Here is a 25128-nt window from a genome sequence, read left to right on the forward strand (position 1 = left end):
TAGATATTAGTTAATTAGATTAAAATAGCTAATATACTAGCTAACAGCCTTATAAAGATTCTTCCCTAAAATAAGTATTTAGAATTCTGTAAGATAGTAGGGCTTATTAACTAATCAGAAGCTAGAGATTAGGAGCTTTAACCTTATCTTATACTTATAATTTAACTTATCTTATTAATTAAATAGATATAGCTTTAATAGCTATAGAATTAATATTAAATATAGCTTTACTTAGCAGCTTAGCTAGGGGGGTGTATTAAATTAAATTACAGCTTACTAAATAAAGAAATTCAGCCATTCCTTTATTTAATCTTTCTGTATAGGGATTCAGCTAAGACAATCATGAAATCACCAGAATTCTATAGAATTATGATTATAAATTGATCTCATTAATGCAGAACCCTTTTAAATCTAAATACCTTCATTTCTTAAGGCATAAATAGTGCCTCATTAGTTGTTTATTAGAAAGAATCAGACCTTTATTCAATTTCAATCTTACATACAAATTCTTAGTCATTTCGAAACATTACTAGCGTAGTCGAATTCAAAAAATACCCTTATTGGAAATTGACATTAATTCCTTGTTCTGTATTATGTACCAGGTTGTATTATAATACCAAACAAATACATCCAGCTGGCATTTTAGTCCCAATTGCGACCCCGTTAGTGATGAAACCCAGCTCATGGCCACGCTGGCAAACAACATCAACCACCTGTTTTACATCGAAGACAGTAAGTATACGGCCATGGAGACTCGGGTAAATTCAAGCACGTCTGGGATGACATCAGTGCCTGATTGAATCCACTCATGTCTTGTATCCTGTTTGGTGCATGGCATTTTTATGAGTTGTTTTAGTTACAGATGGTCATCATAAACCGTAAATAAAGTTGAATATATGCCAAGTAACTCGAGAGTCACACTACATAAGCTGTCTTTGTGGAAAAAAAAAAAAAAAAAAAAAAAAAAGAATAAAATAAATAAATAAATAGTTAAAAGATCTATCATGGTTTAGAAACTCAGCTGGGGCGTCGAACTATGTCTGGTAATAGCTGATGCCGCGAATTTAGCTGATCGTCGACCAGGAGACAAACTTGGGCACTCATGCAGTTGAAGCATCCGGGCTTTAGCATATGCAACCAAGAAGACACCCTTGCCTGTTCTCCATTCGCTTCTATGTCTCCTATGTACATCTGAGCACAGCTACCTCTCATTCAATCCCAGTGCCTATAACTGAACGAATTTTGACTGCTTTGAAAATGCGAGCCTGGAAGCTGCACAACCTTTCTAAATCCTAATAACAAACAGATTTGACTACAACCAAATATTCAATCATTCAGCATTATTCTCTGCTCGTACGTTGCCCCGATTATTTATAAACGTTTTGCCGCACTAACGTCCTGCCAAGCTCTCAGGACACATCATGACTACGGAGAATGAAGAAGTTGCCTCTACTGAAGGAAATATCGCCGATATCCCAACCTCACTTATCTGGCCCTCATCCGAAGACAGCGTGCTGGCAGTTGGAGATGAAGCTGCCCTAGGCAGAATCCTCCGCGCATACTACGACAGCAATGCTGCCTTCCCCATTGAGAAACCACCGCAGGCTGCTCCATGGGAGGCCGATCACTTCCTCGAGGTCCAGTACGCATCACGCTTGATAATTGCACATCAAGCAAACTGGCAAACTCTCCAGCTCGGGCTATACTTGGAGCTCTCGCAGTGGCTGAATCGATCTGTCAATTTGTACATAATCAACAAAGATCTGAACCAGCGAAAAGGGCGAATCCGCGATCCGTATACCTACAAAAGCGATACTGGGATTATGCAATACTATCGGTCGACGGTAGTAGTCCAAGGAGTTGGGTCTAAAGTCATCAGGGATCTTTTGGCTGGATTGGTTGTGGCGATGGAGCAGTATACAGGGGCGCGAGCACAGCTCGTCAATCTGATCGGACGGGAGTTCCAGGGGCTGATTCAATATCTGGGTAGATGAGAAACTAGTTGAGGTTAAAGGGTGGTCTGGGTCTTTCATCTTCATTATGGCTCTTCCTGCTTTTCGGTCTAAGAACATTGTGGTTGAAGATATATAACCGAGGTCTGGCGACCTGGTGAGCCGATCACTCCAATAAATCGCCCATAATTAGTGACCAATGCCCGTATTGTAACGGATTGTAAAACACTGAAATACATGCGGAAACGGTCGATCTCAACCCCGCTTTTTGGCAGGGCCGATTTAGCGATGTGGTGGCGGGCGATGAACTGTTATTGCATCCTGGATATCACAGATCAGCAGCTTGCCTTCACCTGATTGGCCATGCAGGGACCAACTCATATCATGTTATGCATGCAAAGTCAATTTCAGTATAGATTGTCGAATGTTCAGGCAACKAGTACCCAAGCCACCTGATTCCTTGCTATGATGTGATTTCCATGGTCTTTTACAGTAAGGAGGCCGTACCCCGGATGGGACCGGTATGAGATTATGAGAATCAAGCGTTGCTCTACCCAGCAGCGATCCACTCGGAGCCAACATGTCCGAACACCGTATTCAGGGCAAAATCAGTCCTGAAGGCTCGTCCGTGGATGTCAACGCGGACGAAAAATACTATCTGTGGTCCAGCAAAGCCCAGAAGATCCCCGGAAAAAAAGGGCAGGATCTAGCAGGAAGCCCAGAAGACAAATTTGTGTCCTCACTAAAAAATAGGTTTACTGTTCTTATCTCAGAACCAACAGAGACAAATCCAGTCATCCAGATTGACCGCAGTGATGGTCTCTCAGACTAGCTTTCGATATTCAACAATGTCAAAAAAGACAGTTATAAATTCACTTTGAAATTCAACGATAAGCAGATTTTGGGTTTTGATTTCACCCTGAGCAATCCTTGGGCCTTTCCGCTGAGCTCCGGGGCTAATGCCCTGAAATTCTCCTTTGGCAACAATGCGAGTCATATTCCTCAACCTGCCATCAGCCAAGATGGAACAACCCTGATCTGTGGCCTGGATGTCGATAACTCTCTGTCTCTCAAGCCAACTATCCGAGCAGTGATCACATACTCAGGCCTAGTTACCATGCTCAACTGTCTTCCTGGACCGGTTCTCAATATTAAAGTGACACTGGACAAGGATAGTAAGGAACACAATCGCAACGGCCTTTGGTTCCATCCATCAACATTTTATAAAACCACCTTTCGCGCGCAATTCCAACTGACGACACTAGAGGGTCTGCAGAATGAGCTGAAGATCATCCCCAAACTCTCAGCTGTCGCCCAATTCATATATCCTACATCCTGACTGTCATCTGACTGCTGGCTTTGGTCTCTATTACTGGTTTGATGCCCCTCATTCCGACAAGTCCAAGCCAGGTGATTTCGTGTTCACGCTGGGTGGCTATCACCAAGCATTTGTTATTCCTGCAGGCTATCCCAATCCGCCTCGTCTAGGTATCAGCTGGACTCTGGGCAGTAACATCAGTGTTTCCGGGCAGGCGTATTTTGCAATCACGCCAAAGGTGTGCATGGGAGGTGGTCGTCTTCATGCCTCGTTCTCTGCAGGGCCTATCGAGGCGTGGTTCGATGCATTTGCCGATTTCTTGATCAACTACAAGCCCTTCCGCTTCATTGCCAGTGCTGGTATCTCTGTCGGCGTCAAAATGAATATCGACATTCTGTTCATTCATACATCTATTTCCGTTGAGATCAGGGCAGACCTTACTCTATAAGGTCTGCTAGTTGCTGGTTATATCTATATGACCTTCTAGATCACTTCCTTTAATATTACCTTTAGCAATAGTAATGAGAACATCAAGCCTCTTTTACTACTTAAGTTTTATAAGCTAGTACTTCAAGCAAGTAGTTAGAAGGCTCTTAAAGAACCCAGTGCTGCTACTAAGAAGACTCCTATCACCCACCTAAGAATAAAGGACATCTCTTCCTCGCCCAGTCTGGATTACTCAATGACAGCAGCACGCCCGAGAAAAAGCAGAATAAAAAATAGACTGTTCAGGGAGGCACTTTTTTATTTCTAGTGTCATGTAAAGTAGCTGTCAAAACCACCACTCTTACCAATGGAAAAACACTCACCTCCAAGCATGATGTCTACAGCAAACCGACCAAGCTGACCCAGCCACTAACTTCAAACCTCACGGTGACAATTGACCAGGATCCTAGTTTGCTAGACGGTGAAAAGGAGGGAGGATGGCATATTAAAAAAGTACATCAAACAAATTCCAACTAGACTATGGCAGCAGTGTCAGTACATCACCCTCATCAATTATCCAATCTAACATGCATCAACAGACTCTTCTGCTACTAATCCTACCAGCAGCAAGAACCATATCAAAGACCTGCTCAACACCGACTCTGGCGGCATTCCCCAGATGATAGGTGTCCTCTTCACTTCTCCTCCTCCCATTATGGCCCCAGACAAGTTTCCTGTATTTGATATTCTCGATGCACAACTAGTCGACCTGACAGCTAAAATGCCCTTCCCCGACAACCAGTAATCGCATTCTGATTGGAAACCAGCCAAGCCAGAAGAGGGACTGCCTCAATGGACAGACGTCCATGACAACTGGAAGAGCCCAGCTCTAGGAGAGGCAGGCCAGCAGAGCTTCATTACCAAGTTCAAAGATGCTTTCAAGTGGGGAGACAAAATATCAAACTGCAAGATCCCTGATCGGCTCAACAAGTGATTCAGTGATTTATATGTTGCCGCGCCACTTCTTACAGTCTAGGTATAACCACATTTTCCGAGTGGGATAGACCATTTTTTTTTTACATGATCATTACAATCAATTTCCCCCCAACATTTTTCCAAAAGACTGTAGATTGATATATACTAGCAAACTATTTCTTATCATTCTCATATGTTACCTCTTAGTCATGAAATAGGGTCTAAGTGTGTTGAATACCATACGCTGAACTTGCCAAATATATATCTCAAGAGGGAAGGACATATTGGAAGTTTGGAACTATCAATGACAGAATAATAAGGCTTACATAAGTAGATCCAACGCACATCATTAGTCTAGGATAGATAAGAAAAATTTCCAACATCAGTAAAAGTCAAAGAATGGTCGGAATTATTTGCAGTGTCCGATGCCTACAAAGTTAGGACTGGACGTATGCTCTAATCTCCAAAGTATCCATATAAGAACTTTATTTACATTAAAAATCTCCCTATATTCAAGAAAGTCAAACTTAAGAAGGATGTATTACACACAAGGTGACAAGGACGTTGCTGCAAAACAAGTTAGTAGAGCTAATTCTAATAGGTATATATAGGTTCTATAGCTATACTAGTAGATTAGGACTTAGTAACTAGCTTAGTTAGATATAGTATAATAAGGTGAATAGAATAATACCTAGATTATCCCTCCTAGACAGCTGGGGGTGCAGTCCTGGCCTGATGCCATGGCTGGAATGGGGGTCACAGCACCCATAGTAAGAGTCCTGACCAGAGGGCAGAGGCGTGAGAGCCCTCTAGTAGGAATAGGATGAATATGTAATCATGATTTTTGTATAGCCTCTAGCTTTAACAACCCACATACCTATTCCTTAGTTTATAGTATCAGACCTTTTATAATATCAGCTATGAAGGGCTAAAGCCAGACTTAATTCAATCTAACAAGGCCAGATATAATCTACTAAAAGCTTAGGAAGAATAAGAGGTTTAGGACAGCAAATCCAGCATATGACATCATCCTTGATTGGTGCTCGGGTACCTACCTTTCAATTGTACCTATATATATCTCAGATAGGACTGTTGGTGGCACAGGCACCTACATAGTTGATTAATTGTGCGGGCCATGGTCCAGTAGAGACAAGTTCAATAACCCGAAGGTTGTACAGCCATTTTAACACATAATTGGACAAATAGGTACATGAAATGGGTAGATAGCCTGATGAGAGTAAGTTGATGGACAAGTTGAATGACGAATAACACATCAATAACCTTAATACAACTAGGTACAAAACTTTCTGTCAACCTTGACAAACCTGAGTGCGACCTCTACTACCAATCATCATGCCTACCGGTAGACCGACCACTAGCCGGTGCGGGCTACCCTGCCTAACCGCTCAAGTACGGATCCAGTACTTCAGTAGGCGAATTCAAAGGCATATGCCGTGTTGGGTGAAGAGAACTTCACCCACCATGTCACCGAATCGCCGGTATAAGTATGGGTCACTTGACCAAGATTCACAGGGGAATCAACTTCTCCGAATTGGCTGGTCCAGGGGAACTCATATGTCGTGATCGTGATGCTGCCGGAGGATGGAAGCCCCAGAGACGCCAGGTTGGTAACAGTAATATCCCATGTTCCCGTCTCCGCCCTGCTGCCGCATAGGATCTTCACAACCGATCCCGTCTTCGTAGCGTAGACGTCAAATCCACCGTCTGCCGAGCCGGTGGTACCCAGGCGAATGCCGGTTTGATTCAAATGGTAGTACTTGTAAACCTGGAACTCTCCGGTCGGCCAGTAGCCACCTGCTGTCGGGTTATAAGATGATGTTCCAGCATTCGGCTTGCCCACAAGTCTGGCAAGAAAGTCATGAAGTGCGGCAGTTGAAAGCCAATTACCACGCAAGCTGAGAGTATCATAGCGCTCCAAGCGGCTAATGTACCAGGTGTCGCCACTCAGGTTTTGTTCTGAACCAGTCCCGTATTCGTTGACGTTGTTAGGTCAATTAGGAAGACCGTACGAGCTGAGCAATGATTTTAGGGTTGAGTTGCTTGTCTGCAAGTCACACGAGCCGCCGCATTCGAGATGCCAGGTGTATTGGTCGGGAATTGAATTGTTTGCACCAATAAATCCCAGGAAACCATCCCACCACGAGTTGCCAATCGCTGGTGGTGACGCAAGAGCCGGACCAACAAGGAGAACAGCTGGACCCAACGCATCCCTTTGGACGCAGGAATGCCAGTAGTCAGCACAGGATTACATCTCTCGCAAACAGGGTCACTTACCGAAGTCGATGAAACCCCCGACCCCACATGTTCACCCACTGGGCCACTCCTCGGTTCTTCCAGTATATTCCCTCAGACTCATTCCACAGATCTATGTCCAAACCCGCTTCCATTGAATTGGATTTGATATCAGCTATGACTTGGGTCAAGAATGCGTCATAAAACGCCCAGTTCCTGTTGTCACTAGGATACAGAGTGCTTGAGTTCTGCATTCTATCTGCCCCCCAGAGGTCATGGAGGAGAAGCTGAAAGTGGGCACTATATTTTTTTGAAGTCTTGTAATTAGAGAGTGCAGATTGGAAGCAGCTCTTTTATAGATATTAGTTAAGCATCTGGAATTTCAACCAGGTTAGTAATTCACACCTTATATTTATTCACACCCCAGATCTAGCCTTGCTCTCTAGGATTGACAAGTTGCGCTCCACCTGCTCGGCCATATCTATACCCAACATTGGTATAGAAATGGTCAGTAATTTGGCCTTGCTGGTCTGGGATGCTGTAGATCCAGCCAGAAGCTAAATTGGCTGGAGTGCCATAGCTGATGGTAGTATTAATGGTTGCAGTTTGCGTGACTGTAGCGCCAGAGTTGGTAAGTAATAAAGTAATATAAGGAAGCAAGGAAAATAATATGGTGGGACTCTAGAGGCTCTTAAACCTTGATGTCCAATGTACCATTTCAAAGGGATATTATATTTATGCACTGGCCTCTTATATAATAAATGGAGTGGAGCTACCAGAGCTAATGGAGAAAGAGCTTCTTGATGCAGAGGTGGGGTAGCTGATGTGCAGTTATAGTAGAGCCTTCAAAATGGAGAGAACCCAAAACCAGAAAGGAAAATAGGGGTATGAGGTTTGTCGACCCTGCCTTCCCAAACCCGAAACTTTGGTTTCTCAGGGGGGAAAGATCCATGCCAATTAGCAGATATTCCCCGCCGGGACTTGGCATTCCGGCGGAGGATGTGAACCAGGATAAGAACTAGTAATACTATGTATATAAATCTGGATTGTTAATTAAGACTCACACAAGCCAGTGATTCGAGCGCCGTGCCCAAGATGTTCCGTGAGGAAACAAACTACCTTATCTATGAGTATGACGCTGAGCAGCTCTACATTGAGCCCTGGGGCCTGAATGCCTTGTGGATCAGAGCTATAAAATGCGCGACTATACTAACTAAAGACTTGGTGCTTAAGGGCCAGTGTCCTCCTATAATACATGCTAAAATCTCTATCTCCTTAACCACTGCAAAGATTACTAATGGCAAGATCCAGGCTGTTATTACCAAATTTAGTAAGCTGATAATCCTGAATTTATAAGGCTGTGTCCTACTTAAGGAGTACACGCGTACCTGTTAGGATATTCTTAATTCTAAATATAGTGCCATTAAAATTAAAGCCTGAGAGTTTAAGCCTATCCTTGGTAGTGATTATCACTTAACTGCATGGTTCGAGAGTGTTGACCTGAATAAGAAGATATTTGGTATGGGCCAATACCAGATGCCATTCCTAGATTTAAAGGGTATAGACCTTAAGCTAGCATATTATAACTCTTAAGCTAGTTATCCCTTTACTCTTTTATCTCTTAGATATGGCTTTTTATGGAATAACCCTGCAATTAGGCGTGTGGTGTTTGGGAGGAATATAATAAGCTTTAAGGCATACTTAATAAAGGTAATAGACTACTAGGTTATAGTGGGAGATTCACCCATGGAAATTAAGGAGCATTATGCCAATATCACTGGCAAAGTCCCTTTCATACCTGAATATGGCCTTAATTTCTAGCAGTGTAAGCTATACTATCAGACCCAGGAAGAGCTTCTGGGCGTAGTGAGAGAATATAAGAGCCAGAACTTACTAATTAATCTTATTATAATTAACTTTTTCCACTGGCCTAAGCAAGGGGAGTGGAAGTTTAACTGTATCTACTAGCTAGATCCAGGTATATATCTGAGTGATAGTGATGAGAGATGCTAGCTAATCAGGACTTTCACTAGCTACTATGGTTCAGGAACTATGTAAGATGAATATTAAGCTCATGGTTTCTATTTAGCCTACAGTGGATAAGAAGTTAGAGAATTTTAAGGAGATGCATGAACATGGTCTTCTTATTCATATAGAGTAAGGTGATTAAACTAGCCTGGATTTTGAGGGTAAGACCATCCACTTTAATGCTATGAACCCTAAAGTAAGATAGTATATTTAGAAAAAGGCTTAGGACAACTACTACACTAAATATGGGATTAAAGTGTTCTAGCTTGATGAGGCTGAACCTGAATATATGGTATATGATTTTAATAACTATTAGTACCACCTTGGGTCAAACCTGGTAATTGGAAATATCTATCTATGAGACTATGTGCGGGCTTTCTATGATGGACTAACTAGGGAAGGATAAGAGAATGTGGTAAACCTAGTATAATATACCTAGGCTGGCAGCTAGAAGTATAGGGCACTAGTCTAGAGTAGTAATATTACCTCCTTATAGAGTAGCTTTCAGAATTAGCTAGCTGCTGGACTTAATATAGGTATTACAGGTTTCCCCTAGTAGATGACAGATATTAGTAGTTTTTATAGTGGAGATCCCAATAACCTAGAATTCTGCAAACTATTTATATACTAGTTCTAGTGGGGAGCCTTCTGCCCTGTTATATACCTGTATAGTGACTAGTTGCCCCAGCAGCCTTAATAGGGCATGACAGGAGGTGTAATGTGTTATAGTAGTATAGATAATAAGGTATAGTCCTATAGACTAGAAGTATATAATATCTATAAGAAGTATATAATATCTATAAGAAGTATATATATATCTATAAAGAATTACAGCCCTATATATAATAGCTGATGCAAGAGGCTGTGGATAAAGGTGCCCTAGTGATGTAAACTCTCTTTTATAAATTTCCTAAGGATGAAACATGCTAGGAGCTAGGCACTTAGTATATATTTAGGTACTAATTCATGTGCTGCCCAGTGCTTAGCACTGGCATGGCAAAGATAATAGTCTATCTCCCCTGCCTGCCTGCTGAAAGGAAGTGGAAGGCATTTCAGGGGAATAATATCTAGGAAGGTGGCTAATGGATTAAGGTTAACTGCCCTATAGATATAATGCCTATTTTTATAAAAGGATAGGCAAAGTACAGGCCTGATAGATATATAGTCTTAGACAGGATACTTATACTAACTTATATTTTACTAGTAAACTATAGATTATATTTAAACTTAACACCAGCCATCTCTCCCTATATAATAAATTATACAGATACCTATCTAGCTTGGGATACTGTTTCTTAGCATTTGATCCTTAGAGTAAATTAATTATTAATTATTAATTTTAACTCTAAGATGCTCTTCTTGAGCAATGATCATACTAAGAATAATAGTTAATTCTTTAGTGGTTCAGGGTGGCCAAGCAAGATTAAACTATATAAAATATAGGGAACCCTGTAACTCTATAAGGGTTTTACCTTTAAAAAGAACATAGTTTAAGATATATACGTGGAGCTATTTAGGCACATAAAACTAGTGTAGAGACTAGAGATAGGAATTCTTTAGACTGCCTCTACTCCCTATAAATATAATTATTCTCTATCCTTCTTCCCCGCGTTTCATGGCCCCGGAAGGGCCTATGGCATTATAAGAGATGATGCAAATATGGGTAGGTAAAAAGGTATTAGGGGTGCTAGATGTAGGGAGTTAACTCTAACCTATAATATCTACTAGTAGGGGTTTGTGAGAAAAGAGCACCTTACTAGGCATCTCTATATTTATATATAAGAGCAGCCATTCACCTGTAATACCTATGGGAAGGAGTTTTCTCACATATAGATACTAGCCTATAATACTTAGGGGCTAATTACTACTCTTTGGCGCTAACTCACCCTGTATTATAGTTAGGGATATTCTAAATTATCACACTAGGCTTTATACTAAGCAGTGACTAGAGATTATAATAGATTATATACAGGGGAGTGCAGCCTATCTATAATATATAACTAGTTAGGTCTACTATATAAGAGGAGATCCCTGTGCTTAATATAAGTTAAAAGGTTTATCTTATATGTGTTGAATATAGGTGTTAAGATAATAGTGCACTAGTAGGAAGGAGAACACTAAACTAGAGATAGGCTTAATAACTAATCTATAGGTCTTAAAGCCTGAGGTGATGTAAATAAGTTTACTAGAGCTAGTAGCTAGACTTAGTAATAATATAGGTTAGGCCTAGGACTCCTAACTTTTGGGAGATGTGCCTGCTTATAATGCCTAGGTTAGGAATCTACTTAACTTAGAAATCCCATGCAACCCTATAATGTATGAGCTCTCTCTAAGTAATGATTTAGCTCACTGTCCCTTATTAGTAATCAACTGGCTTTTACTAGATGAGAGAATCCTCCAGGAATGGGCAAGTCAACTAGCTAGCATCCTAGATAATAGTATATTCCCAATGGGTTTTGCCCTGCTAGATGTCCCTGGCCTAACCCTGCTCCTTAGCATGCAGCCTACCTTAGGGTGGGATCCTATGCGCTAGTCACCCACCCATTATTTACAGATGGAAATCCTAGCTGAGATGATGAGCTACCCTAAGTATATAGTAATAGAGTTATTAGAAAAACTAATAGCTAAATAATCATTACATAGTTCTTAAACCATAATTAGCAAATACTATGTGCATAGTATTACATGGTGAGCCCTATTTCAAAGCAGATTTTATATAGGGCATGTTATAACTTCTGTGGATAGAGATAGCATAATAATGTTAGCTCCCTTGAGCGCATCTATCAGATCTGTTACTAACATGGATGGAGCTGGATCATTATTAAGTAAATAGTTAGCTAAAGATGTCTATGCTAGAATTATCTGAGTGGTTGAAGAGGAGACTCAGACATTATTATTAAGTGTTCCTTTACTTTAGGCTATTTAGCTCTATATACTTCTCTACTTTGAGCACCTGCACCTGAACTTTCCTTTTTTAAGTAAAACAGCCTTTGTATCTAAGAAGCTGCATTGGATCCTTTTGCTAGTAGTGGCTGGGGTAGGAGCTGCTTATTTATGCTCCTTAGAAGGCTTATAATGGAAAGATATTTTGATGTAAGCACTAGACTGGATTCTATTATATTAACTATATTAAATCTAATATCAGGTGCATACTATGCTCCCTGCAGGCTGCAACCAATATCTTTGATATAGTGAACCCTGTTGAGGATGTTCTGCCTCTAATCCAGGCCAAAGTTTTGCATTTATTATATATGCTTCATAGCAGCCTGTTATATATTGCCCAGCGTGTAGTATTTGAGCGGGCTGCCTTGGTGCAGTGGTGCTTATTTCTTAACCTAGTCCTAGATTCTGTAGGTGCCTCTAGATTGAGTACTAGCTGCAAGGACATCTAATAGTAGGTAATAGAATAATCATCACTAAGAACTGGGATGTTGATATAGGTGAGTAGAATCTTTTAATAAAGATAGTTATCTATGAAGGATGCATCTATATTCTAATAGGTGACTATAGCTATTAGATTCCATGGTTGCCTATGAGTTGAACTGCAATCACCTTATAAAGCTGGGAGACCTTAAAGGCTGGCTACCCTGCCATGAGGTGGCCTGGGAGTGTCTATTACCTGAAAATATAGCTTTTACTGAAAGTATTTCTAGTAGGAATACTATCTTAACTTGACTCTGTTCTGCGCAGAATGATTTTGGTGACTCTGACTCTATATAGAAAATAATAGTAGTCTCCTTTCTGGATGTGCTTAATCTAATTTATATTAAAAAGTGCCTTCCTCCCTAGCTTAGCCTATTCAGCCAGACTCTGCTCATCCATGCTATCTACTAATGGACTGTAGAGGTTGCTAACCAGAGCTACATGTGATTATCATTATAGAGCCCTATAGACAGTATATAAATAATAGCTCTATGGCCAGCTCTAGCTTAAGTAATGTGGCCTCTGTTAAGCAGCATCTTTATAAAATAGTATAATGCTGCCTATAACTTACTAGATATCCTGCACTGTATAGTGAATAGTTATGCTGCTAAATCATGCTGGGAAGAGCCTATTATCTTGTACCTGCATCTTGCTAGACTGATCCTCCTGTCTCTAATTATTTACTTTTAAACCCTAGCACAAGACCCACTACTGCGCACCTAGGGCGGGCCTTCTGTAAATACATCTTGCTAAGAAAGATTTGAGCACGCTCATAGTTAGGTATTCTAATGGGTAATTTAAGATTAGTTTAAGGCCTGGCTGTTAGTCATCCATGCTGGGGGGCTCTTCTATAGCATGTTTGTTAATTCAGCACTGATAATATCATTAAGCTATTCAGTATCTATATTGCAACCCTCCTTCTTTAGGCATACAGCCTATCCGCGTAAACAGTTAGAGTATAAAGTAATATGACTTACCAGGATGAAAGGGGTAACTATGCACCTTTATCAGGTCAAATCCCTGGTGGTCACTTACTGGCACATGAAGATAGTGCAGCAACTGATTAATCTGATGCAGAGCCATGTTTGATATATCTTGATTGACCTCTGGATGATGAGCTTGTGCAGATGTATATACACATTAGGGACAAGGTATCTGCTCACCTTAAAGGTGTTGGGGATATTACTAGTGATGGCGCGCTGCTGAAAATCCTCAAACAAGGATTTTACTTGCTTGCAGGGCAGAGGTACTGTGGGAGGGACAGCTCAAACAGCACAACTGGGGAGATAGTCTTTCATACCTGGGATATACAGCGATTGTACGCGACAACAATAAGTTGTTTGATTGAAGCAAGCTGAACCACCGATCTCACAGTCTACCGCGAGCAATATAGTCTTTTGTACCTACTATATATTCACAATCCCAATTTCACAATACCTCGTGGTGCTCCTTGGACTACTAGGTATTCCTTTCCTTCAAAGCAGAAGCCCCTAGAGCTCTGTCTAAGGCCTCCTAATCACTTCTCTCTGATAGGTTTTCCCTCCTTATTTCTTCATGCCAGTGTTTTGGATACATCACGTCATGTTACAAAAGGAGCGAAACTCCTCCATTGTGTATCGCCTGTCCATGGCCGCAGAGATTACGAGGTGGAAAGTTTAGTAGTCCACAGTCAACGCTCCTGGTGCATAAGATTTCGGGCTACCTAGAAAGTTCGTGTCACGAAATACCCAAGGACAGGAAAAGAGAGAAACACACAACATATTACCCTAGCAGACCTCTTTGCTCAGAACCCTCTTATTCCTCCTTTGACAGAGCCTGATCACCCTCGGTGTAGGCATCGACACCATACTTGGCGAACTTTCGAGCTGAGATCTTCCTAGCAAATAGGATATCCAACTCTTCAAATGTCTTGCCCTTCGTCTCGGGCAGGCGGAAGTACGTCCAAATGAAAAACAAAAAGGCCCAGCCAGCCCAGAAGAAACCAGTCTTCCCTTTCCAGTTTCCTGCTGTGGGGTTGAGCATGTAAGGATTGACGACGTTGCAGATAATCTGTGCGATGTAGTATGTAATTCGAGACAGGCAAACGGACTTGCTTCGGAGGCGGGTGGAAGAGGTTTCACTGATGATCGCGTAGCAGATGGGTCCTACTGTGAGATAATAGACGAAAAGCCAGATAAGCATCATCGTTGCTTGGGCGTAGTTCCCACCCACGGAATTCCCAGCCCCTACTGACACGAAGCCAACCACCATCAAGACTATTGTGAGAAGGCCCAGGCCCCAGAGGTACAGAGTACGGCGGCCAAACGTGTGCAAGAGATACCAGGAGATGATTGTTCCGACGGAGGCTAGGCCGAGTCCACCCACTGACATTTTGAATGAGATCGAGGTCGGCAGACCGGCTTGAACGAAGAAATACGTCGGAGTGCCACCCATGGCGGAGCCACAGAAAGGCTGTGCAGCAAATACCAGGCACACAATTTCGGTTCGGCGTCGATCAATCCCTCTGAAGCAATCCCAGAAGCTTGTACCTTGGTCGATCTGCTTCTCCAGCTCGTCGGTGTGAATCATCATCGCTATAGCTCGTGTGACTTCGCCACTGGCGTTGGAGTAACCGAGACGGACCATGCTTTTTTCAGCGGAGACATAATCCCCTTGTCTGACTAAATGCCAGGGTGACTCTGGCGCAAAGAACAAGACTAAGAAGAGTGGAATAGGCCATACCCACTGGATGGCAAAGGGCAGGCGATATCCCCATTGGGTGTCATTCCCAGAGAACGCAGACTGCACTCCAGCAGAAATAAGCTGGCCAATGGCCCAGCAAAGGTTCACATATACAGTGAGGTAGCCACGAAGGGCCATGGGGCAAATCTCCGAGGCATATGCAGGCGCCATGGTTGCGAAGACACCCCATGGAATACCGCAGAGGAATTCGCCGACCAGAAGAACGGGCAGGTTTGGTGCAAAGAAGGGAATGAATATAAAGGCAGTGATAGCTGCCAGACTGGCCAGTAACACCTTGCGGTATCCCAGGCGATGGGTGAAATATCCATTAGCGAAGGCGCCGATAATGGTACCCACAGAAACGGCGTTGCTGAGGCCATTCTGCCAGGACGCGGTAATCTGGTAGCTGTTGCTGCTGGGAATGTATTCGCCGTAGTGTCGGGAGAAGGCCGGCTGGGCAAAGAAAGAGGACATAAGGACGATGTCGTAGCCCTCCATAATGATTGAGGTCGACAGTAGAATCGACCACATGACGGCCTTGGGATGCTTGCGCAGGGCGCGGGCGAAAGTCAACTGGTGTTCCTCTTGAGCTGCCTGTTTCGCGAGCTCGTCAGATTTGACAGGCTCTTCGATGAGCCCGTCCTCCACGTGGGCCACAGCGTCGACTTCCTTGTCATCTCTGAAGCTCATATTGGATCGGCGTCCTCGAGGAGACTCCCGACAGGGCAAGGCGATTGGAAGGAAGTAAAGAAAGAAGGTGGAAGTATGACCGATAGCCAACCTCTTTGCAAGGTGTCAGGTCACGCGAGTTGAGAGCAGACCAGTGTCGGTCAGTTTCTTTCTCGTTTATGTACTCTCAGAGCGGAGGGACAACGTCAGGGGGAGAAATAGTCTCACACTTGTATCATCCAGGGCATGCTTCAGATCGGGACCCCCTACACCTCGTTTGCGGAACATGGTAGGCTAGAGCGGAGATCAAAAGCTGGGGTAAAATAAAACAATCAACTGATTGGCAAATTAGCCGTGTCCTGTTTTTCTTCTTTGCATATTCGGTCCTCTAATTCAACCCCGCCGGAAAGTCTGTGTCTGATTGATGGTTGCCGGGCCCCGACGGGGTAATCCATTGGGTGATTGTCTTGGGGCAGGAAGAGGGTGCTATGAGTGTACGGCGGACATCTCACCACCGTCACCCTCCCTACAGTCGCACGCACTGCACTGATATCAGGATTAATACCATATAGTAAGGATATTGAGTTATCATATAGTATCAGTATCAAATCGTCATATAGTCAGGTTACCGTAGTTCTAGTTTAAGTCCGAAGTCGGTTAGATTTTAACAGAAAATACCCCAGCTACGTAGAAAATAAATGCCCCCTCGCGAAGATCTGAATAATCAACGCTTTCTTAAAACACAGTGGCAGGCTTTGAATCCCGCCTCTAACTCAGTCCCTCGCATAGAACGGCCAGGCTAGACTGGCTTACCCAATCCACACTTTAGGTTGGATATAGGCAGGCCGCAGGCCCTAATTCAACCCATAACTAAATGGGTTACCCATACCCAATCTACATGGATATAGATAACCTATTAGATGCACATGATCTAAGGTCTCTTAGAACTAATAGGCTTATCTAACCATATCTAGGGCTAGATAGGTATATATTTTTATATAGATAGATAGAAAATAATTATATATATCTATATATAAGATAAAATATTAGATTTACTAAGACAAATTAGAGTTGTAGTAGATTTTATGTTTTAGATAATAGTGTAATGTGGATATATAGAACTCTACACCACTTTTTATACTAAGCTTAGGTCATCACTTTTACTCCCTATATTTCCTCATTGAACTCATACCCCCTGAAAATACATCAATTCTCATTTCGCGACCTGTATATGCAGGTTATCCTATTCAAACTGAAATGTGAACCTAAACTGAGCACATGGAAGAGTTTGAGACGCCTTCACTTCTATTTCCTATCAACAAGCACTTGCTCCTTCAAAAACTCTTTATGATTTAACCAAGACTTTTTAAAGAGCTGCAAGTCAGTGGAGACCATTGACAACCATAGAAATCCTCATATAAACTAGACGACGCATCTACTCTTCAAAGGTCCTGTTACCGGATTTCAGTGATCAGCAAACCTTTTTAAACCTTCGCGGTTGTCTGCATCTGCTGCACCGTCTTACTCAAAGAGGTAGAGTCCCCCTCTCCGCTATTAAGCATGTTCATCCTCTCCTCTATCTTGTTGTACTTCCCGAAGGCGAGCAGGAACAAGACGGCTGTGATGAGCATAACGCCGCTCAACGAGGCGTATTCTATGAGAACCTTAGGGTCTTTTGAGACGGGTGAGAGTGTGATGCCCAGCATCGAGCCGATGGTGCAGGTGAGGAGGAAGAGAGATGATATTATGCTACGCATGGACTTAGGGGCTTTGGTGTATGCGTACTCCATGCCGGCGACGTACGCAAGGACTTCGGAAAGGGCGGTCATTGTGTAGACGGGGACTTGCAGGAAAACGCTAACCTGTGTTTTTTTGTTAGTCCCTCGCTGGGATGAGCAAGAATGGTTGAAAGAAAGTCTCTTACATCATTTGGTGTTCTTCCACCGTTGCTGCAATATCCGCTGAGGGGATGGTTGTAGCATGGAGGTGATCGGTAAATCACTGCGACCTGGGTCAGCAGGCCTTGGAAGAGAGAGTTGAAACATTATACTGCTAACATTCTTGAATCCCTGCGGAATATCCAATGGCACAGGTCATCACCAGGAAACCGGCGGTGATTCGACTGATCGGTTTAAAGCTGAGGCGAAATCGTCGCAGGGTTGGGTAGACGATTTTTTCCCTAGAGAATGTCTTAGTTTGCACGTCTAAAATGAAATATAAGACAGCCTAGAGGTATGCGTACATGGTTGGAAGAAAGGTCAAAACCATGATTGGATTAAAGCATCCCACTATAGGCCTCAATTAGAGCTCTCATAACGCGTGAGGACCCCCGGTTGCAATACTTATGTCATTCGGAATTCCATAGGTTTTCATGGTTGCTGCCTGGCTAACCAGGTTGCTATTGGTCTGTCCGTAGCAAACCCAGAAAATGGGACTGCAATCCAGCTTAGTCTGCTGCAATCCAAGTCTTTGATGGGCAGCTGAGACTTACAACACACAGCTGACAAAAGGCGTGAAAATTGTCAGTGCGCAAATATCAGAAGTCTCATGTCACTTCAGGTAACTCACAAAATAGAACATGCGATGAGTGCTCGTTTCAATTCCTCAACAAATACATCGTCCCAGGGAACGGTAGTTGCAGGGTGAGTTTGTGCCATGACTGACGGCTTTGCAGCATCGAGATTGCAGCCTCTCTTGAGACCGAGCCAGAAGACTCGCATTGCTTGGATTAGAACTGAGCCACTTGGATTCTGGACAACTACAAATAACCAGTAAGTAACAACAATTGCGTGAATGATGGAAGGTAGATTTGTCGCTTACCATATCTTCCTCGGCCCATGGCCAATGCGCCGACTGGTAAGACCCAGAAGCAGAGCGGTAGGAGGAATGCAGCCCAGAATGAAACTTTCAACTCTAGCCACTGAATCGGTTGTCCGTCAGTACATTAGGATAAAATACGACATGGATGCACCCACAGACGCCGGTATCACGGAGAGTGAGCCAATATTGATAACCCTTAGACGAGGTGAGTGTGTTGTTTTCGTAAACCGCGATCAATGGCTACTGACCAGTAGTAACGACCATAAATAGTCTGAATTGTGACGTTAGGATCTACAATGACCTTTTCTCCGCTTGCCAGTGTCTTGATCCGGAGAGGTTTCCTCGTGTACTGCTCAGCGATTAGAGGAGCAACATTGCTCTTGATCCCTCCAAAGCTATAACAGAAAGTCGGCATGATGAGTTATTAAAATCTTGAATCATCAAGAAGCACTGACCCCAAACCAATCAAGACCAATGCAACTATGAGGCCCGGTAGACCAGCACCGTGCTCAAGACTTGCAGGGAAAGAAGTGACGCAAAGAATCAAGACACCACAACTCGCGACTCTGTTATGTTTGTCAGATATGTTCTCCTCCGTATGGCTACTTGTAAACGGTGACCTAATTATCCCGTCCCTAGACAAATTGTCCAAAACCGGCCAAGCAAGCTGTCTGCTATGACAGCGCCCAGAATAGGCGCCATATAGCACCAGCCGGTGAAGAAGTAGTTGATACCAGTTGCAACTCCTTGTCCCTATTGAGCGCGTGTCAGTGTTCAAAGCTGCTCTCTTTTGAAGCTGCCGTTCCACAGCCATGTCCAAATACTTACCATACCCAAAGCTCCTGGTCGTAATGGGTCATTGTGAACGTTTTCTATATAGTTCTCTATATAGGTTCAGTTATTGTTATTGCTTTCGTCAGAGATTCGTCAAGTAAAGAGCTTACGCATAGGAGCCGTGATGCATCGGTAGGTGAAACGCTCGGCTAGCTCTGCCACGGCAACTAAGAATATTGTCGGGGGGATCTTATCGCAGACACGTCTGAGATTTTCCTCTTCCCATTCTGTGGGCGGGGGAAGCTCATTATCATCGCGTCTCCCTTCTAAGACGGCCATGATCCGAGTATGATTTCGTCCTTGTTGCTCTGATCACTTGGATGTTCAGGTGCACAATGAAGGCCGCAAAAAATCATCGTACAAAGGGAGAACAGCCACCAGTGAACCAGAAAAACAGCAGCAGGAGACTGACTGAGCCAGGTAGCGAGTACAACGAGCACGGACTACTATGAGTCAAGGGATTTGTCCTGCCTCCTGATTGGCTGGCGCTGATAGTGGGCGGGTGCGGGTGCTCCCATCTCCAAAGTGCGTGCCTCAGATCATAATAATCGCTTCTTTTCTTCCACAAAAAATTCGCGCAGGCGTGTTGTATCACATCATAAGAGGGAGTACTCTAACTTAAAACATCACCTTCTCTAATGTTCCAGACAACTTTCGGACCGCGTGATTATTGGCCAACTACCTGCTTAGAGACCTCCCAACGGCAATTCGGCTCCACTGGATAGGTCACCACATTCTATACAAAACCAGTAGTATTGAATTCCCTCGTTATAGAAAGTTCGATGCGAGCATCTACACCCATCTTGGCCGGAGTTTCTAGCAATGGTGGGAGCAGGTATTTTATCATTTGAGGTTTGTGAAGCCATCACATTGGACATAGGTGCACGCTAACACATTAATAGTATAGTCTACCTACAATGTGGATTTCATTGTCCAGGTCAGCGACGCAGTCATTGGGTTCTATATAGTCATAATCACATGTCATATTCCAGATTAGGATCACTAACCAATCTTTCACATTGGCTAGTGAAACGACGTCTCTTCGCAGCAGTATTCTTGACTATTACTATGAGAATGGACGGCGATATTGCAATATAAAGTCGAGAACACAAAGAACATTGTGAGACTCAGATGCAATGGATCATCTTGATTTAGGGTAAGTTCCGCTAGAATGCGCTGGATTTGTAAAACAACACTTTCCCAAATAGATGCAGCTTAAGCGAAGGCAGCTCAGATTCGAACGCCACAAACACTCAGCCGCCCTAACAGCATGCGGAGAATCGCAGCCTATTGGATAAGGGGTAAATTTTCGGGTCACAGTGAATGGCACGGGCCAAACCATTCTTGTCAAAAGCTTATCTGCAGCAATGCCCAACTAGCTAGCTCCCTTTGCTGAGCAGCTTAATCAAAACAAGCCGTCAAGCTTGCTGCTTGACAGTGCGCCCATTGGTGTGGCATGCAATAACCCCAACCAGAGCGGTTATCAATAAATGTCGAGGCTGGTGTTTAGGTTGCAGGAAGGTACTTATACTAGATCGATCGCCGCTCGGAGATTCTCAATTGACTCTTATATTTTCCCATATATCAACATAATCCATAATGTTCTCCGGAGCAACACTCGCAGCGTTTATGGCAGCAGGTGCTGCTACTCTGGCGCTCGCTCAAACCAACATCACAGCTGATGTCTGCGCAGACCCCTCCACCTTTACCAGCTGCACAACGAAAGCAGTCGCGGATAGCAAGGCATGCATGGATGTTTGCAACCAAAACAAGCTCTGTGTTCTGAGCTGTGGATGCGCCATGTACCAGGCTTACATGAACTGCGTCGGCGAGTCGTGCTGGAATCAGGTACGTTTCCTCTTCTTTCCTCATGCATATGTCTAATCACTTGATGCAGGCGTACTCGTGTGAATACGGCAAACTGGTAGCAATGTACTTTGCCGAATGTCCCACGGCCTCCGAGCCGATCCCTTTCTGGCCTGCGCCCGATAACGCTCCCAGCGGCTGCTCGTGTAACCTCGGCAAGGTGCTGCAGGCGACACTCAACGCATTGAAGGAGAACAATGAATGCTTGACTAACAAGACCACAACGAACGTCATTGAACTGAGCAAGAAGTATACTGCATGTGGGTGCTGCGAGGTCAGCGCCGGGTTGTCAGCGTACGTCGCCAATTGCCTGTCCTCACCATAGTTACTGACAAAAGGGGACAGGATGTACGAGACCTGCCCCGACACTATCCCCGCCGACATGGGCGCAGACCTCTGGCTTAAAGTCTCTACCATATACGGCGCCGTCATCCACTGGGGCTCGTGCGGCAGTGTGATGGATGCATACGACTGTGGAAACCTGGGCTTTGCGCCGTCGTCATCCAACTCGAGCACGTTCTACAAGCCGGGCAACCTGCCCCCGAATGGTACGCAAACGCTGTATAATACTGGCGCGGCGAATGCGCTTCCTGCCCCGCCGAGCGGATCGGTGTTCACCTGGTCACAGTCCAGCGTCACGTACACCGTGACGGCGTCGCCGTGGAAGAATAACCAGGTCAAGGTGACTGGGACCGGTAATGCAGGGACTTCCGGGGCGACCGGTGCTGCTGCAACCGGGTCCGCGAAGAGTGGAGCGACTGCGTTGAGGCAGCTGTCGCTGGGGAATCCCGCTGTCTGGATCCCGGCGATGGCTGCCGTCGCTAAACTTGTGCTGCGTCAATAGATTCGCCGACACGCTGGAGTTGTTCCAAGAATGTACGCGTAGTGGCAGTGGCACGTTCAATATCTACCTAGTGTCTATCATTCCTTCTACCATTACCCCGAATTCAGGCGACAGGTCCAGTTACAAATGCGCCAGAACTGCATCCGCACCGGAAAACTGCCGCGATTAGAAACCTTCCATCCCCTAAACCGAAGGACAACATACCTTGACAACCCCTTCTCCGTCTCAATCTGCGCATACGTCGCCTTCTCATAGTTAGGCTCTTGACACGGCACGTCGGCGGCAACGGATCACGGTTGACGAATTTTCCGAAGTAAATAATTCATGACGGGTCATTGCAACCGCGTAAGGAATCCTTTTGATCGCGTCTATATTATTCCTTATATTTATATACGGTTACTCCGATGAATATTACTGATTGTTGGTAAATGCTGTCATAATTTGAGATGAAGAGCTTAGAAATGCCTTATATGGATTGATTTTTAACATAGACCTAAATCTAGCCATCCTGAAGCTAACTTAGGGGACGAAAATATAAACATATAATGTATCTGAGGCCAAGTCTCTTAAAAGGATATGATAGCCAGTTGTTCTAGAGATGGTATGGAGGTTCTGCGCCCTTAACTGTAATGTAGATGGCTGTAATAGCCTCAGTGAGCTCGGAAGGGAGGGGTCCATCCTTAAATGCGTTAAGAGTCTTGTGGAGCTGGTCTATATTTGAAACCGCAAAGATCATTCCATCACCGTACTTTCCATCCAAGGCACTATGGAACGCAGTCCATCGCACAGCAGCCGCGTGTCCGCTGATACCATGTTTCTCAGCAACTTCTCGAACCACGGCGGAGGCCTGAATGGTGGTTTGACTATAAAGGGCACTGTACAGCTTTCCGATGGGATTCTAGAATATTGTTAGGATTATCTGGAGGTAAACGCTTTGGGAACTTACATCGGTACTCTATCTTGCCGCGTTGTTAGCACTACCTGAGAAAAGACCACTGGCTGCAGGACCAATGCAAATGTTAGTCTAAATCTAGAAATGGGCCCCATATCGGCGTACCTATAGGCAAAAAAGGTGATGTTATGTTCACGCAGCAGTGGAAATAGCTCCTTCTCACCTCCTCTTATAATCGTGTTATAGTGTCCTTGATACACGCTGGGTTTGATGTAGCCCTTTTCTTCGCAAAATTGATAAACTTCTGCACTTCCGCGGCAGTGCAATTGGACAATCCGAATTTCTTGAATTTTCCTTGTTGGAAGGCGTCATTCATTGCTTTTGCTGTGTCCTTGAATGGCGTTTGCCGATCAGGCACATGTAGAAACTTTGTCTCCACAGCGGAAGTCTTGAGGGCATCAAGCGATTGTCTAATGCTTAAATCAATTTTGGCACCTTTGTCTCCTGAACTACGCGAATTGGCGAGACGTTCCAGGGTCTCGCACTAAGGACCGCTCGCCATCTCGGTTACTGTCACCTGCTTGTATTATCCATAGCCCCTACTTCCACAAAGATGCAATCACAAAATGAATCCTTAGTGACTGTATCAAATTCTCATATAGTAGAGATTTCAAATGATTCGAATCATCTAGTAGGGATATCAATATCTCTACTAGATGTCATTCGATATTGATATTATGTGGTGTTTTAATACCTAGTGGCTGCGGAGATATAAGGGAATAATCATTTCTATCAAGGAGTTGATATGAAGGTGGTGATGATATATATATGCATATTAACCTTTGATAACCACCATTTGACCATGGTTCAAGAATAATTCCTAACCGTCACCTATTCAACCCCCTAGATATTGAATCAACATTTTATATATAGATTAAATAACTATAACTACTGTATATTTCATATAAAAATATTAAATTTTCTATAAGCATGCTGGATAGGCCTTAGGTAGGTGGTGTGTGTGTGGCAGCAGCGGCAGCAGTGGAGTGAGAGGTAATTATAGTAAAAAAAATATTTAGCTGGTTTGTGCAAATAGTCTGTCACAGTAGCAGCTTAAGAGTATCAGATAGTATTTGCCAGGGAGATCTGAATAGTGCTTACTCAGTGGCCACCTTGTTTTGTATACTTGATAGTAGCTTAGTCTGGGAATCTGCATTCTCTGTGATAAAGCACCCTGAAGCAGTAAAGTTCCTGAGTGACTATACCTAGTTAGTATAGAAGCTTTGCTATAAGAAATCTTCACTGTAGTACCCACTATGGCATGAGGAGTAATAGGAGGCCTGTACTAATTTTTCTTACACCACGATATGAAATGGCAAGCCCATGGATGTCTCGTACTAGGGGTAGGAGTAGGACGACCCCGCTTGAGCTTCCAATGCTCTGGGTCACATGGCCGTCAACTCCTAGGTAGAGGACGACATTATTGGTGCTGAGCAAGCATTACCCAAGTCTGAGTGCATCTTTAGGCTTGTTTATTGTTTCCTACCAACTCCTCATTTGAAAAGTTAGTGCAAAATTAAGAAGCTGTGAGCATGTTTACAACTGACTATTTTGAATAACAGAACCAATTCACCTAAGAGCTAGAGACATAATAATAGTTGGAGCTTGTGTCAAGCCTCATGAAGGCTTTATATTACCCACATTCTGCTTTAACTATTTATTAACTGCTTTTTGGGTCTCTTCCTCCTCTCATTTATCTTTTACTTGACAGTACCTGAATTTACCCGCGCAAGTACTTTCAAAGACTCATCTATCAGTGATGAATTAGGCTCATTCTCATAATTCACATTCCATAATTGAGCTACAATAATGCCAAGCAGTAGGTGCGGACATGTGCTCACACAGCCACACAGCCAACCTCAACACACCACGGATAATGGTTGCCCGTGGCTGCATTCAACTCTCCTTGATTGGATAATAACCCTGTCGACAGGGTCATCTGGCAAAGCCTCGCTCCGTGGCCGCTTTCTAGCAGTTGTCTGCCATGTTAAATAAATCCTGCACTGGAGATAATTTCTGAGCCTCCCCTCGGAATGCTACTTTTGAT

General features: G+C 43.7%; 6 protein-coding genes across 6 annotated transcripts; 3 read left to right on the forward strand and 3 right to left on the reverse strand.

The window, feature by feature from the left end:
- Positions 1-1421: 1421 nt before the first annotated feature.
- Aspvir_002787 (uncharacterized protein) lies at positions 1422-1994 on the forward strand (the record flags this gene model as incomplete). Its single annotated transcript, XM_043274383.1, has 1 exon — positions 1422-1994. One exon carries the CDS (start codon positions 1422-1424, stop codon positions 1992-1994), a length of 573 nt encoding a protein of 190 aa, XP_043130318.1.
- A 538-nt stretch (positions 1995-2532) lies between these two features.
- Aspvir_002788 (uncharacterized protein) lies at positions 2533-4501 on the forward strand (the record flags this gene model as incomplete). The annotated part of the gene is made up of 4 exons (XM_043274384.1): positions 2533-2712; positions 2785-3261; positions 3353-3629; positions 4296-4501. 4 exons carry the CDS (start codon positions 2533-2535, stop codon positions 4499-4501), a joined length of 1140 nt encoding a protein of 379 aa, XP_043130319.1.
- Positions 4502-6097: 1596 nt separating this feature from the next.
- Aspvir_002789 (uncharacterized protein) lies at positions 6098-7079 on the reverse strand (the record flags this gene model as incomplete). The annotated part of the gene is made up of 3 exons (XM_043274385.1): positions 6098-6648; positions 6697-6902; positions 6967-7079. The coding sequence occupies 3 exons, from the start codon at positions 7077-7079 to the stop codon at positions 6098-6100; spliced, it is 870 nt and encodes a 289-aa protein (XP_043130320.1).
- A 7090-nt stretch (positions 7080-14169) lies between these two features.
- Aspvir_002790 (uncharacterized protein) lies at positions 14170-15786 on the reverse strand (the record flags this gene model as incomplete). The annotated part of the gene is made up of 1 exon (XM_043274386.1): positions 14170-15786. The coding sequence occupies one exon, from the start codon at positions 15784-15786 to the stop codon at positions 14170-14172; it is 1617 nt and encodes a 538-aa protein (XP_043130321.1).
- A 1463-nt stretch (positions 15787-17249) lies between these two features.
- Positions 17250-19698, reverse strand: Aspvir_002791 (uncharacterized protein; the record flags this gene model as incomplete). Its single annotated transcript, XM_043274387.1, has 13 exons — positions 17250-17627; positions 17690-17766; positions 17823-17944; positions 18008-18053; positions 18108-18199; positions 18334-18523; positions 18586-18685; positions 18741-18780; positions 18834-18980; positions 19041-19149; positions 19227-19338; positions 19414-19469; positions 19530-19698. 13 exons carry the CDS (start codon positions 19696-19698, stop codon positions 17250-17252), a joined length of 1638 nt encoding a protein of 545 aa, XP_043130322.1.
- A 1320-nt stretch (positions 19699-21018) lies between these two features.
- Positions 21019-22129, forward strand: Aspvir_002792 (uncharacterized protein; the record flags this gene model as incomplete). The annotated part of the gene is made up of 3 exons (XM_043274388.1): positions 21019-21267; positions 21317-21579; positions 21631-22129. 3 exons carry the CDS (start codon positions 21019-21021, stop codon positions 22127-22129), a joined length of 1011 nt encoding a protein of 336 aa, XP_043130323.1.
- Positions 22130-25128: the final 2999 nt, after the last annotated feature.

Source organism: Aspergillus viridinutans (assembly GCF_018404265.1).
Source record: "Aspergillus viridinutans IFM 47045 DNA, scaffold_13, whole genome shotgun sequence".
NCBI lineage: Eukaryota > Fungi > Ascomycota > Eurotiomycetes > Eurotiales > Aspergillaceae > Aspergillus > Aspergillus viridinutans.